This window comes from Globicephala melas, chromosome 19 (assembly GCF_963455315.2).
Source record: "Globicephala melas chromosome 19, mGloMel1.2, whole genome shotgun sequence".
Taxonomy (NCBI): domain Eukaryota; kingdom Metazoa; phylum Chordata; class Mammalia; order Artiodactyla; family Delphinidae; genus Globicephala; species Globicephala melas.
Genome location: NC_083332.1, coordinates 44,207,610 through 44,221,313, shown reverse-complemented (window position 1 = coordinate 44,221,313; position 13,704 = coordinate 44,207,610). Strand labels below are relative to the sequence as shown.

The 13,704-nt window shown below is 49.2% G+C and overlaps 1 protein-coding gene across 3 annotated transcripts in view; it reads right to left on the bottom strand.

Annotated features, from left to right (window-relative positions):
* The window catches only part of PSKH1 (protein serine kinase H1), a 33,387-nt gene that overhangs the window by 17,510 nt on the left and 2,173 nt on the right, over window positions 1-13,704 (bottom strand). For all 3 annotated transcript variants that reach the window (XR_009560160.1, XM_030863598.2, XM_030863600.2), the window contains exon 2: window positions 3,312-4,338. Coding sequence is in view for 2 of the 3 variants with exons in the window: in XM_030863598.2 (XP_030719458.1) it covers window positions 3,312-4,268 (957 nt within the window). In the remaining variant the exon portion in view is untranslated. The remainder of the gene's footprint in view (window positions 1-3,311; window positions 4,339-13,704) is intronic.

The following is a 13,704-nucleotide window of genomic DNA, read 5'->3' as shown; positions in this document are numbered from 1 at the left end:
CCTGCAGGGCTGCAGGAAGGCTCTGCCCCCCAACTCCTTCTCTTTCTAAACTATGGCTCACATGTACTATGTTGAGCCCACTCGCTAGAATCCTTGATCTGACCCAAACATCCCCAGGACACCAGGCTCCCCCATTCCAAACTGGGATTATTCCAACAGCCCCCAGTTAGTTTCCCTCCAGCTAGTCTCCCACAACACTTCCTGTTACATTTCCCCTTCACTGTCAGAGGGCTCCCTCCCACCTAATGCTTGGAATCTCCAAATAATCCCTGGCACTACAGAGCTCCCAGCAACAAACACCAGGCCTGGCCCGGCCTCATCAACCTCTGCTGTTATTCCCAAACAATCTCCTGTTTATTCTGGAGCACAGTGAGCAACATCCCCTTCTCTGAGCTTCCTCCTCCTCAAAGCCCACCTCCTGAAGGAAGTCCTCTATTCAAGTCCACAGAAACTACTGAGCCTGAAAGAGAGCTGCATGGATAGAGCCCCTGGGAAACAAGCACACAAGACAGTGTGGTATACATGAGAAACCACTATAAGGGGGCAGGGTGCCTATTAGAAAGGCACCAAGTGCCATGGGACTTACTGTCAGGTGAGGAATGCACACCTCCAAACCTTGCTGAGTTCAAAGTGGGCAGTCCCTTATTTGCACAAGAAGCTAGATGGAAACACCTCCCTGAGGCTCTCAGACAGGGCCTTGCTTACTCAGAATGCCTTCATAAGGGCAAATGACCATCACACAGTAGAAGACAGATGGTTGGGTGAGGATGGGGGCAGGGCCCAGTCCTAAGAAGGAGGGCCAATCCACCACCTGACCTGCGCCCCATGGCCCATGTTCCAGACTGCCCAGGCCTGTGCTGGCATGTGCCTGCCAACAGGGGTTCGTTCTGTGGCCATTTCCTATTCCTAGTCCTTTCTCCCGGGCAATCTCAAGTTTCATGGGGATGGGGAACAGGCCTTCATGTCTCTCTGCATCATCCCCAGTGCACTTACGGGTAGGCAATTACAAGCAAAAGAGAAAGATGCCTGGTCTCCAGCTCAGAGAGCCTGATCTAATGATAAGGTATCCTTACCCAGGAAATACCCCAGACAAACTCCTCCCAATCCAGAGCTCTCTGCAGATGGTGGTGGAATCTCCTCTCGGGGTCTGCCAAGCTCCTGGTAACAGACAGGTGCCATCAGTGCTGGCCAGGGATTTGAATCTGGGACTGGGAACTGATGTTTTCAGCTTCAGATGAAGGGCAGTGGGGGCCAAAGGTTGGGCAGTGCCCCCACACACACCAGGAGCCCCAGACCCGTGCCACGTGATTCCAGCAGAGCAGGAAGCAGAGTCTCAGGACTCAGTCTGTGGCCACAATAGGAGCAGGAAGCCTGAGTTCATTCCCCACCCTATTTATTTGTCATTCTCTCACCCTCAGATAATCAACAGCCAGTTAGCAAGGCTCTGCAAGCTCCCATTAAATAAACTGCCTGATCAACGACTGCCAGAATCAGGAACTCCTGGGCAAACCTACAGACTTCTGGAAAGAATCCTTCCTTTGTCAGCAACTCTTGGGAAACCTCCCTGCCTCCTGTAGCTAAGCTACACCACACAGAGCTCCAAGGGCAAGCCAGGCAGGGCCCTGGCACAACACTGCCTCTGTGAGGTGGATTCTGGCTCTTCTGACCTGTGACGAAACCCAGCCCAAAGGGTGAGCAGGGCGGTGTCCGCTGTGACCACTGCATCACAGCCTGGGCTTCCCAGCCAGTTGGCATTTGTTTTGTTGAATCCATTTGGAGCACAGAAGAAAACATGAAAAACTTTAGGGGAGAGCCGGAGAATGTCCCAGTTTCTCCTTCACCTGTGGTCAGCACAGAGCTGGCTGCAAGAAGGTGGCTTCCCTCCCTTCCTCTCACCACCCTGAGGCACGTGATGTGGGGACCCCCTAGGGAAGGCCAACCCCCATGCTCACAGGAGGGAAATCCTTGACTGACCCCACGACCATGTCCTGAAGCTGACAGGGAAGATGATCGAGCACAGGACCACAAGCACTGCAGGCACTTTGCCTTCATGAGGCTTTGGGGCAACTCCTGTAGGAAATGCTGCTCTGGGCCAATTGGTTGAGACCAGGGAGGGCCCAGTCCAACATTCCTGGGAGGAAAGCTGGGCTGCAGAAGGGAGCTGGTCCCAGAGCTCCCTCCCCTCTCCATGGGTTGTTCAGGAGGCATGGATAGCAGTGCAGGCCTGAGAGGAACACTGTGGGGAGCACTCTGCAGGGGCCACTTGGGGAGGGGCCCTCACTGCCTTGGCAGAATCCTGTCATCCTGCAAAGCTTACCTCACCTCCCACATAAAGCCATCACACATTCTTCTCTTCACAACCTCCCCAAGAACATTCTATCCAGCTTGCTGTGTTCACCGTTTCCTGTGGTGAGCCTTGTCTCCTACCCCGTCAGCATCCTGTCTGAGGACCAACCAGTTCTTACTCTTTCTGCACCTCCCTTCAGCTCCCAGCAGTGCTGAAACCTAACAGGTCTTTTCAGGCATCAGGACTATCAATGGATCCAAAGACACAAACTGATGCCCTGCTGGTTGAATTAGGGCCAGAAGTAAGCATTTGCTGGGTTAAGCACATGGTACTGCTTAAATATGTGAATTATATTTTAACACTTTAAGATCAGATTTTCTGGCTTCTCTTTAACAAACTAGAATGTCTGGGTGCATGGAGTCCACCCTGCTCTGTGGCAAAACTGGGCTGAGATGAGAAGCAGCTGTTCCTTTAGACAGGGCACGGTCACTAGCTTGCCCTAGTCCTCTGGACTAGATGCTATGGATGCCCTGTCCTGCTTCCTCTCAGCCCACCTCTGGGCTCGCCTGCAGCTGCAGTGCTCACGTGCGTGCTGACAGCTTCCCATGGCCAGTGCCTGTATCTCTCTGCTTCTTTGCCTGAGGACTTTCTCCACCACTAGTTGGCATTCAGAACAGCCCAGAAGTGCCAGGCATTAAAAGCCCCTGCAAAGAAATTCTCGACTCATACAAGAGTCAGTGGATTAAAACCCACCCTCTTTCCTGCCCCTCAGTGGTACAATTCTGAGCACATTCCACATGATTATTCACAGGGTCCTCAGTCTGCTCCCAAGTCCTTGTCTCAGGGCTCACTTTTGGGGAAATTCAAGCTAAGATACCCTACTAGTCTCACTTTACCATTTTTACATCATCTGTCTGGCCCCACGAACACGGCCCTGAGAGCACATGCCCCTGATTAAGGGTTGTAGGATAGGAGCCCCCACCCACCCAGGGGCCTCCCAACGTCCCCGAGACAGAAGACTCACCTCCCCCGAGTAACTGTACTTGCCCCTGAGGATCTGCCGGTACAGCCGGGTGCGGTTGTCATCCTCAAAGGGCATGGTGCCACTGAGCAGGATGTAGGCGATGACGCCCAGCGCCCACATGTCGACTGAGTTGGTGTAGGGCTTGCGGACCAGTACCTCAGGGGCAATGTACTCGGGTGTGCCACAGGTGGTCTTCATCAGGCAGTCGTCACCCTTCTTGCGGGCACTGGCCAGGCCAAAGTCGGTGATGATGATCTTGGAGTCAGTGCCTGGGTGGTAGTAGAGCAGATTCTCAGGCTTGAGGTCTCGATGTGTGATGCCCAGTGCATGCAGATACCGGACGCCATCCAGTACCATCTGCAGCACTCGAGTGGCGTCACGCTCAGTGAAAGAACCCTTGGCGATGATGCGGTCAAAGAGCTCTCCACCAGTGGCCAGCTCCATCACCATGTACACGCGCTCCTGTGTCTCAAACACCTCCACCAGCTGGATGATGTTGGCGTGGCGCACCCGGCGCAGCACACGCAGCTCCGACTCACACACCTCCCGCCCCTCCCGGTACTTGGTCTCAATCATCTTAATGGCATATGGCTGCCGGGTTGCCCGGTGCTCCACACGCACCACTCGGCTGAAGCTGCCTCGGCCAATCAGGGCTTTGATGTCGTACTTGGCTGTCACACGTGGGTCGAACTTGGCCCTGTACTTAGCCACCCTGGCCCTGCGTGGTGGCTCTGAGGGAGGCTCTGTGTGGCCAGTAGTGGGGGCACCAGGGCAGGGGTTTGCACCCTGACTGGCTTCTGGGAACCCAGCTTTCAGAGGGCCAACACTGTCCACCTCTGTAATGAAGTGCTTGTACACATCGCTCTTAGTGCCACTGAAGGGCTCCACCTTCTTGACCAGATCCAGCTGGACATCCTTGGGCGGCTCGGGAAGGACCTTGCTTGTCCCACAGCCCATCACGGACACGGGGGCATCCTCTCTAGCGAGGCTGGCAGAACCTGCTCTGCAGGCAGTGCCCCGTCTACACCTACACAGACAGAAGAAAGGAACTCAGCATAGCCAGGGACACTTCTGGAGGGATCCCAGCCATCCTCCTTACCCCCTCCCCCCTGGCCCTGGATAAACCCAGACTGAAGACCTGACTCTGGTATGGTTCCCTGGAAGGGAGAATGGCTTTGGCCCCTGAGTGCTTGAGCCCCGATGCCATGAAGGATCCACATGAAAGACTGGGTCTGAGTTCCGTGGTCTTGATGTACATCTCCAGGGGTATAATTTTCATGCTGCTCTTCAACTCTGAGGAGGGGCAGGAACATGCACCAGGCTCAGCTGTCACTGCCTCCACCCTCCTCCCTACTCTCTCCCTGGGTCCCTTATCATAGTTGAAGTCCTATGTTTTTTAAAGGTTAAAATTATTCCTCTTATTACTCTGACTCATCTTTTCTGAAACGGGGGCGTGGAGTGTTGGAGGCCTGTTCTCCAACACTATCACCCACCAGGGTGTAGAAAGCCACTTCCCCAAGGCCTCCTCCCTCATGGATACCTTCCTAGCCCTCTAGGCCTCCTGCAGGGGTTGATCCCCCACTGCAACAACCCACCACCACCCACTGCTCTGGGTGCTGCCCTAACCTCACTCTTCCCTGGATGGCTCGCACTACTTTTCTAATGCACCATCTTCACCCTGGCAGTTTAACACCCTGTTCCATGGTCTCTCACTTCCCCAGTTTACCACATAGATGGCTAAAATGACACACAAGTCCCAGAAATGGCTAAAATCAATTCCAGTGAAGTAGGAACCACAAGCCTTAGCACACTGCCACCAGATAGCCACCAAACTAGCCTGGGATTCATTTAAGAGGCAGAGGGGGGAACTTCCCTGGTGGCACAATGCTTAAGAATCCACCTGCCAAGGCAGGGGACACGGGTTCGAGCCCTGGTCCGGGAAGATCCCACATGCCATGGAGTAACTAAGCCCGTGTGCCACAACTACTGAGCCTGCGTGCCACAACTACTGGAGTCCACGTGCCTAGAGCCCGTGCTCCACACCAAGAGAAGCCACCGCAACAAGAAGCCTGCGCACCACATCGAAGAGTAGTCCCCGCTTGCCACAACTAGAGAAAGCCCGCGCAGCAAAGAAGACGCAGTGCAGCCAAAAAAAAAAAAAAGAGGCAGAGCGGGCCTTGAGCTCAGAAAGGACACTAACAACTTCATCCAGATGAGACTCAGGCTGTGGATTGGGGCACTCTGCTTCCATGGGATGAGAATCCAGGAGACTTTCCCATTTGCTTTCCAGACAAAGATGTTCCAACTATTAATACCTTGTGGCTGGTGGGGCCCTGGACAAGTTGAAGTGCTGAAGTACCGTTTTCCAGAGGTCATTTCTATCCAGCCTGCCCTTCTCTAAGTCTATCTGAGGGCCCCAGGGGTGAAAGAAAAGAGCTGAGAATTTCCTATTAATTAGGATATACAGAATTGGGGATAAAATGATCAACTCAGAACAAGCGTTTACTGAACATCTACTAGCGATACAGGAATGAATAAGACGTCCAGTGCAGGTATATTTTAACATACCCAATACAGGCAAAACATGGTCGATAAACTCATCGTCTAAATGAAGAGCAAAACATCAAAACAGGTAATTTCAATATAACAAAGTAAATGTTAGGCTTGAGAAACAATAGTAGATACATGAATGACACAAGAATGACACAGGGATTAGGGAAAGCTTCCTGGAGGAGGCGACCCCCACGCTGAATTTGAAGTAAGAATGAGGCAGGTGAGGAAAGGTGGGAATGTTGTTTCAGACAGAGAGAATGACACACTCAAAGGCTCAGAGGCCCAGAGCAGCATCCCGTACCTGGGAATGTGCAGTCTGGTGATGTGAAGACAGAACTGGGGGCTGAAGTGTTGGAAGGTCAGCAGGAACTAGGCTGTGGAGAGCAGCCCAAGTTACAGCGAGGAGCCAGGACCTTCCTGGGAGATGAAAGGAAGCTACCAAAGGGTTTACAAGGAGAGGCGACTCTGTGTTTAGAAACAAGTATAAGGCTGAACTGGAGGAGGGTCAAAGTGGACTGAAAGGGCCAGTGAGGAAGGTAGCAGCACAGACAGGGTGGCGGAATGGAGAGAGGTCAGCAGGAGAAGTGACAGGGACTGGAGGCTGGACATAGGGGTGAAAGGGAGGAGAGGACAGCACTCCAGTCCCTCACTCCAGCTCCTGGGCAGAAGGTCAGGAGTGCAGCAGGAGGGACAGGCTTGGGAAGCAGTAGGAAGAGTTCAGTTCTGGAAGTGCTGCAGTGGGGTGGCTGGATGTAGAATCTAATGGTTGAAAAGATCTGGTCAACCAAGGGGGAAAGAGGGGGATAAAATGGGAGATTGGGGTTGACATATACACACTGCTTTATATATAAAATAGATAATAAGGACCTACTGTATAGCACAGGGAACTCTACTCAATACCCTGTAATGACTGATATGGGAACAGAATCTAAAAAAGAGTGCATATATGTATATGTATAACTGATTCACTTTGCTGTACACCAGAAACTAACACAACATTGTAAATCAACTACACTCCAATAAAAATTAATTTAAAAACAAAAAAGAAGAAGGAAAAGAGCTGGTCAGGGTCAGAGATTCCATGGCTGCCCAGGGGCAACACCAACCCCCACCCCCAACCTGTTTCAAAGCCAGCAAAAGATCCCATGAAAGGCAGCAGAGGGAGACCCAGGGAGGTTTTTGCTGGGGCACCTTGAGGGTCACAGAGAACCCACACAGAGGCCCTGAGTGAGAGTCTGAATCCAAGATGGTGGTAACTGACCAATGTGGCTAAGGTGGTGACAACTGACCAATAACTGACCAATGTTCCCAAGGAAAAAGCTCACCTCTGAAATGTACACAAGACCTTGATTACCAATCCATCAGACAAAAAGACCAAAGATTAAGGGCTTAGGTTTTAATCAGTATGTCAGTATGACTCTCAGCAGAATGAGATTTATCTTTCCTCACATAAGAGGAAAAGATTCCTCAACCAACATGGGCTCTTCAGGATTTGCTGCAGTTTTCACCCAAATGCCCAGGAGATCCCATATAGCAGCTTAGGAAATCATGTTTAAACACAGGCATTTAGGGATTCCCTGGTGGCACAGTGGTTAAGAATCCGCCTGCCAATGCAGGGTACACGGGTTCGAGCCCTGGTCCAGGAAGATCCCACATGCCGCAGAGCAACTAAGCCCGTATGCCACAACTACTGAGCCTGTGCTCTAGAGCCTGCGACCCACAACTACTGAGCCTGTGTGCCACAACTACTGAAGCCCACGCACCTAGAGCCCGTGCTCCAAAACAAGAGAAGCCACCGCAATGAGAAGCCCACGCACCACAACGAAGAGTAGTCCCCGCTCGCCCCAACTAGAGAAAGCCTGCGCGCAGCAATGAAGACCCAATGTAGCCAAAAATAAATAAATTAATAAATTATAAAAAAAAAATAAACAAAGGCATTTAGAAACAAGGTTCTTTTTCACAGAGGCCAAAGATTAGAACTGTGGACTTTGGAATTTTGCAGACTCATCTCTTCCTTCAGGGAAAATACAAGACTTAATACAGTAAAGGGCTGCAGCTCAGGAAAAAAAAGCTCTTGGGCCAGGATTCCTGAGGCAGAACACAGGCCCTGATCCCCAAGACCGCACTGTGAGCAACATCTACCACCATTCAGAGAGAAGACAAATTGCATGGGTGACGCAGCACAGCTACTCAGATGTCACTTCTTCCTGGGGAGGAGGTACAACCCTAGATCTGCAAAATAAGTAACTGTCTCCAGGTATACCCACAGGCTCTTTTTGTTTAGATGTGCATATCTAGTCTGGTCCTGATGAGAAAAACTAAGGTTTACAAAAGAAAAGGGCTGACTTTTCACTTTAAACAAAGTCTAAGCAAGGATCTCAAGTCAGCAGTGAGACAGCCAAGGATTATCCCTCTCTGACCTTCCTTATTCCTTTCTGGGACACAGTTTCTCTCATATTTGTTCCAATTAGAAACTCTTCAAAGACAGGCTGATGCTGGTACTCCACCTTCCCAACTACAGATCAAGAGTGCAGGAAAGAAGGTACCAGCTCTGATGCGGGGAATTGCTGATGACCTCCAGGTGATCATAGCTGCTCCACACTCCAATCACATCTGTTAAATTCTCTTTTCACATCAGTTAGGTGAAAAGGCAAACAGGGACAAGGGAAGCAGCTGGCAAAATTCCTTCTGTGAAGAGGGCAAAGTGTTTTCCTGTCCTCAGCTCTCATGTATGTGCCCCCAGCAGAGTGACCAGGGTGGGGGTGAATGAGGAAAGCCTCGAGAAGCGACCTCCCAGGAAGGTCATGCTATGCCAGCTCTCACAAATCACTATTCTGTCTCATGACACCAATCCTAACACATCTTACAGAAAGTATTGAACTGTCTGGAGTCGGCCTCCACACCTTCAACTCCAAGCCTGACCCAAAGCACTCCTCAAAGAAGGTAAGCATATTGGACAGAGTGCAGCAGTAGGCATGAGCATTCAGCACTACTGTCCTCGCTAACACTTTATAGAAATGACATGCCAAAAAGGTAGAAACTTGTCCAAAGCCACTCAGATAGTGACAGTCGAGAATGAACCAAAATCTCATTCTCCATCCAGAGCTCCTTCTACCAAACCAGATAGACTCCAGAAGTGCCTGGGGCCTAGCTGAGCTCAGACTCACCAGGCCAAGGTCTCAATCCTTCCTCATACCACTCAGCTGATGAATCAACGAACCTTCACTGAGGATCTTTTTTTATTTTTTTTAATTTATTTTTGGTTGTGTTGGGTCTTCATTGCTGTGCATGGGCTTTCTCTAGTTGTGGCAATCAGGGGCTACTCTTCGTTGCGGTGCGCAGGCTTCTCATTACGGTGGCTTCTCTTGTTGCGGAGCACGGGCTCTAGGCTCACGGGCTTCAGTAGTTGCGGCACACTGGCTCAGTAGCTGTGGCTAATGGGCTCTAGAGCTCAGGTTCAGCAGTTGTGGCACACAGGCTTAGTTGCTCCGCGGCATGTGGGATCTTCCTGGACCACGGCTCGAATCCGTGTCCCCTGCATTGGCAGGTGGATCCTTAACCACTGCGCCACCAGGTAAGCCCGAGGATCTTTTCTGAAGGGCATGTTCCAAAACCTCCATTCCACGTACAATCTGGGTCACACTGCTCACTGCTATACTCTAGATTACTTTTGATCACTAGAGTTGTCAGCCTTTTGAGGGAAGGGGCCACTTCTCAGGTTTCTAGAACTCTCTGGCTCCCAACCAAGTGCTGAGCTCTGAGCAGGCATTCAATGTTTGTTAACACTGAGTGAAAGGTGGGCTGGTTCTCAGGCTTCTTTTTGCTGCAGGGCAACAATCCCAGAACCTCAGAAATTTTCAAGTGGCAGGAAGAGGCCAGATTGGTGGTTAAACCAAAGCCATGCTCTTTGGGCACCTGTATAAATGTCCTCAAAAACAAAGGAAGCCAGAGTTCTCGGGTCTATTTGGGTCTTACAGATTGTTATCTGAACTCCAAAGCAAGTTTGTCCATAAACTGCCAGACCCATCTGTGGGGAGACCAGGGGCCTAGGAGCAGAGGACAGGGATAGATCCTGAAACAATTTTCCCGGCCACAGAAGTCTGTGGATGCCTCCCAGGCAGGCACCCAGCCCACTCCAATAACACCTCCTAAGACCGTTCTCCACGGCAAAGCTTCACAACCTTTTGCCTGCAAAGATCTCTATATTCTGCTCCCATGTTTTGAAAGACTGTCTATCAAAATGAAGTAGGCAGTAATCTCTCAGGAATCCCAGAAATAAGTAACTGCTAAACAGCACTTCTAACCATCACGAGGCAAGCAGGGATAGCAGGCAAAGAAGTCTGTCACTTTAGATAAAAACCCCTGACCCTCACGCCACACACAAAAATAAACTCAAAATGGCTTAAAGACTTAAATATGAGACAAGACACCATAAAACTCCTAGAACACAGGCAAAACATTATCTGACATAAATCGTACCAATGTTTTCCTAGATCAGTTCCCCAAGGCAATAGAAATAAAATCAAAAATAAGCAAATGGGACCTAATCAAACTTATAAGCTTTTGCACAGCAAAGGAAACCATAAACAAATCAAAAAGACAACCTATGGAATGGGAGAAAATATTTGCAAATGATAGGACCAACAAGGGCTTAATTTCCAAATTATACAATCAGCACCTACAATTCAATAACAAAAAAACAAACAAACCAATCGAAAAATGGTTAGGGCTTCCCTGGTGGTGCAGTGGTTAAGAATCCGCCTGCCAATACAGGGGACACAGGTTCGAGCCCTGGTCCGCAAAGATCCCACATGCCACGGAGCTACTAAGCCCGTGTGCCACAACTACTGAGCCTGCACTCTAGAGCCCGTGAGCCACAACTACTGAAGCCCACGTGCCACAACTACTGAAGCCTGCATGCCTAGAGCCCGTGCTCCACAACAAGAGAAGCCACCGCAATGAGAAGCCCACACAGCACAACGAAGAGTAGCCCCTGCTTGCCACAACTAGAGAAAGCCCGCGTGCAGCAACGAAGACCCAATGCAGCCAAAAATAAATAAATAAATAAATGTTTAGAAAACTAAAACAGGGAAACTGACACAAGACCCAGCAATTTCATTTTCAGAAATAATTCTACAAAACCACTTCCACAAGTACACAAAGATAGATTTGCAAAAGAAAGCTCATGGAACCATTCTTTATAATAATGAAAAAATTGAAACAACCCAAATATTCATCAGGAAGGAAATAATTAAATAAACTAAGATACAATCACATAATGGAATGCTCTGCAGCTGCTGAAATGAATGAAGTAAATCCATATATATTGACAAAGAAAGATACCCGTCAGTTTGATTGGCTTTGTACTGGTATCCACGTCTGTGATGTACCAAGGAGTTTAAAACAGTCTGTGAAGGGACTTCCCCAGTGGTCCAGTGGTTAAACTCTGCGCTTCCACTGCAGGGGGGCAGGGGTTCAATCCCTGGTCGGGGTAGTTCCGCATGCTGCGTATTGCAGCCAAAAAAAAAAAAAAAAAGAGTATGTGAAGCATATGTCTAATGAGAAATTTCTAAAAAGGTATAGACATATACATGGGAAAAAAATATCCTGGAAAGGTAGAAGAGAAGCTGTTGACAGTGACTGTCTCTAGGGTATGGGAATGTCGGGGGAACAGGTGGAAGGAAGGGAGACTCTTACTTCTCACATTACATACTTCTGTGCTATTGCTATATTTTAAAGTCATCACCACATATTATATTTTTAAAGTTAAAAAATACATATTGTAGGGCTTCCCTGGTGGCTCAGTGGTTGAGAATCTGCCTGCTAATGCAGGGGACAAGGGTTCAAGCCCTGGTCTGGGAGGATCCCACATGCCACGGAGCAACTAGGCCCGTGAGCCACAACTACCGAGCCTGCGCGTCTGGAGCCTGTGCTCCGCAACAAGAGAGGCCACGATAGTCAGAGGCCCGTGCACCGCGATGAAGAGTGGCCCCCGCTTGCCACAACTAGAGAAAGCCCTCACACAGAAACAAAGACCCAACACAGCAAAAATAAATAAATTAATTAATAAACTCCTACCCCAACATCTTCTTTAAATAAATAAATAAATACATATTGTAGAAATGTATAGACTAGTATATACATAAGAAAAAAAGCTGGGGGAATATACACCAAATTATTATACCAAATATACACCAAATTATTTTAAAAATGATTAGTGTTTGTGTCTAAAGACACAGTTCATTATTCACTTCCGTAATGTTTTAGCTTTTAACACCATTTCATAATAAGAATTGTTACAACTTCTTTTTGGAATATAGTAACTCAGGACTCCACCTCTTAAAGACTCTATGCACCACTGCTCTACATGGTAATAACTGGTGAGCAGAGACTTCTGCTTTAGGGCTGAGAGAAGGAGAGTTCAACAGTTTGTCGTGTCCTCCTCATTTTATCCTGATCCTCAACTCCATCTGAGACATCCCACCCACTGCCCATCCCATCATCAGAAATACAGCCTCTGGCAATGTACCTGGGGTTCTCCTTCCAAAATCCCAAAGTTCAACCCATAAATATTTACTGAGCTCCTGCTGTGGGCCAGGAACTCTGCCAGGGGCTGTGACAGACAAAAAGAAGGCAGTTATAATCTCTGTTCTCAAGGAACTTACAGCCCAAATGGCTCCACACCAAGTGTCCCCTGATCCATTACTCTTATGATGCCCTGTGAGGCCACTTCAAGGCTGGCAGCCTGGAAGGGGTCCCTCTGTGATTATTTTCCTCTAGCAAATGAAAACAGCACATTTTTCTACTTTAGCATCACATGAGATGCCATGGCAACAGAGGGCTGTACCAAGAATTAGCTCAGTGATGACCTAGCCAACACAAATTGGCTTAATACTTACTGAGTAAGATTCCTGGAAGAAAAGAAAGTTCAAATAAATAAGTCTCTCTCCAGCTCTCAACAAGCGGAATTGTTTCCTTTCTTCCAGGGCTGTACTTCTCAAATTTTTCTCTGTGCACCCTGGGCCAATGGAGACAGCTGTTCTCAGCTATCTCAAAGCTTAAGGGTCAGTACTTTGGCACACCTATAGCCACTTCACATCACACAGTTAGGAAGCAATGGAGAGGATCAAAGTTGCCCAAACAGGGCTTCCCTGGCGGCGCAGTGGTTGAGAGTCTGCCTGCCGATGCAGGGGACACGGGTTCGTGCCCCAGTCCAGGAAGATCCCACATGCCGCGGAGCGGCTGGGCCCGTGAGCCATGGCCGCTGGGCCTGTGCATCCGGAGCCTGTGCTCCGCAACGGGAGAGGCCACAACAGTGAGAGCCCCGCGTACCGCAAAAAAAAAAAAAAAGTGCCCAAATAACATGCTCACACTTACAAAGTAAAAACAGACGGCTAAACCAAAGTCTCACTCACTTACCGATGAACTTGTGAGTGACAGAGAACCCCAGTATCTAGTTCAGATTTCACAGACACTAGGATCTTCTGGGGTATTCCATTCCAAGTGAGGCTCAGCTCTAGCTCAGTGTAAGAGGCAAACTAGGATCTTCTGGGGTATTCCATTCCAAGTGAGGCTCAGCTCTAGCTCATTGTAAGAGGCAAACTACGATCTTCTGGGGTATTCCATTCCAAGTGAGGCTCAGCTCTAGCTCATTGTAAGAGGCAAACAGGTTTCCTGAAAGCTGCACTTCCTTTAGCTCATTTACACAACTTAACAAGAATTGCAATTAGACCTGGACAACATACTTATTCAGCAAACCCGCCTTCCAGTGAGTCAGCAATCCACATCTTTTCTAGGGTAGTGGCCAACTGCAACTGCCCTGAGTAGAAGCAGTTTTGTC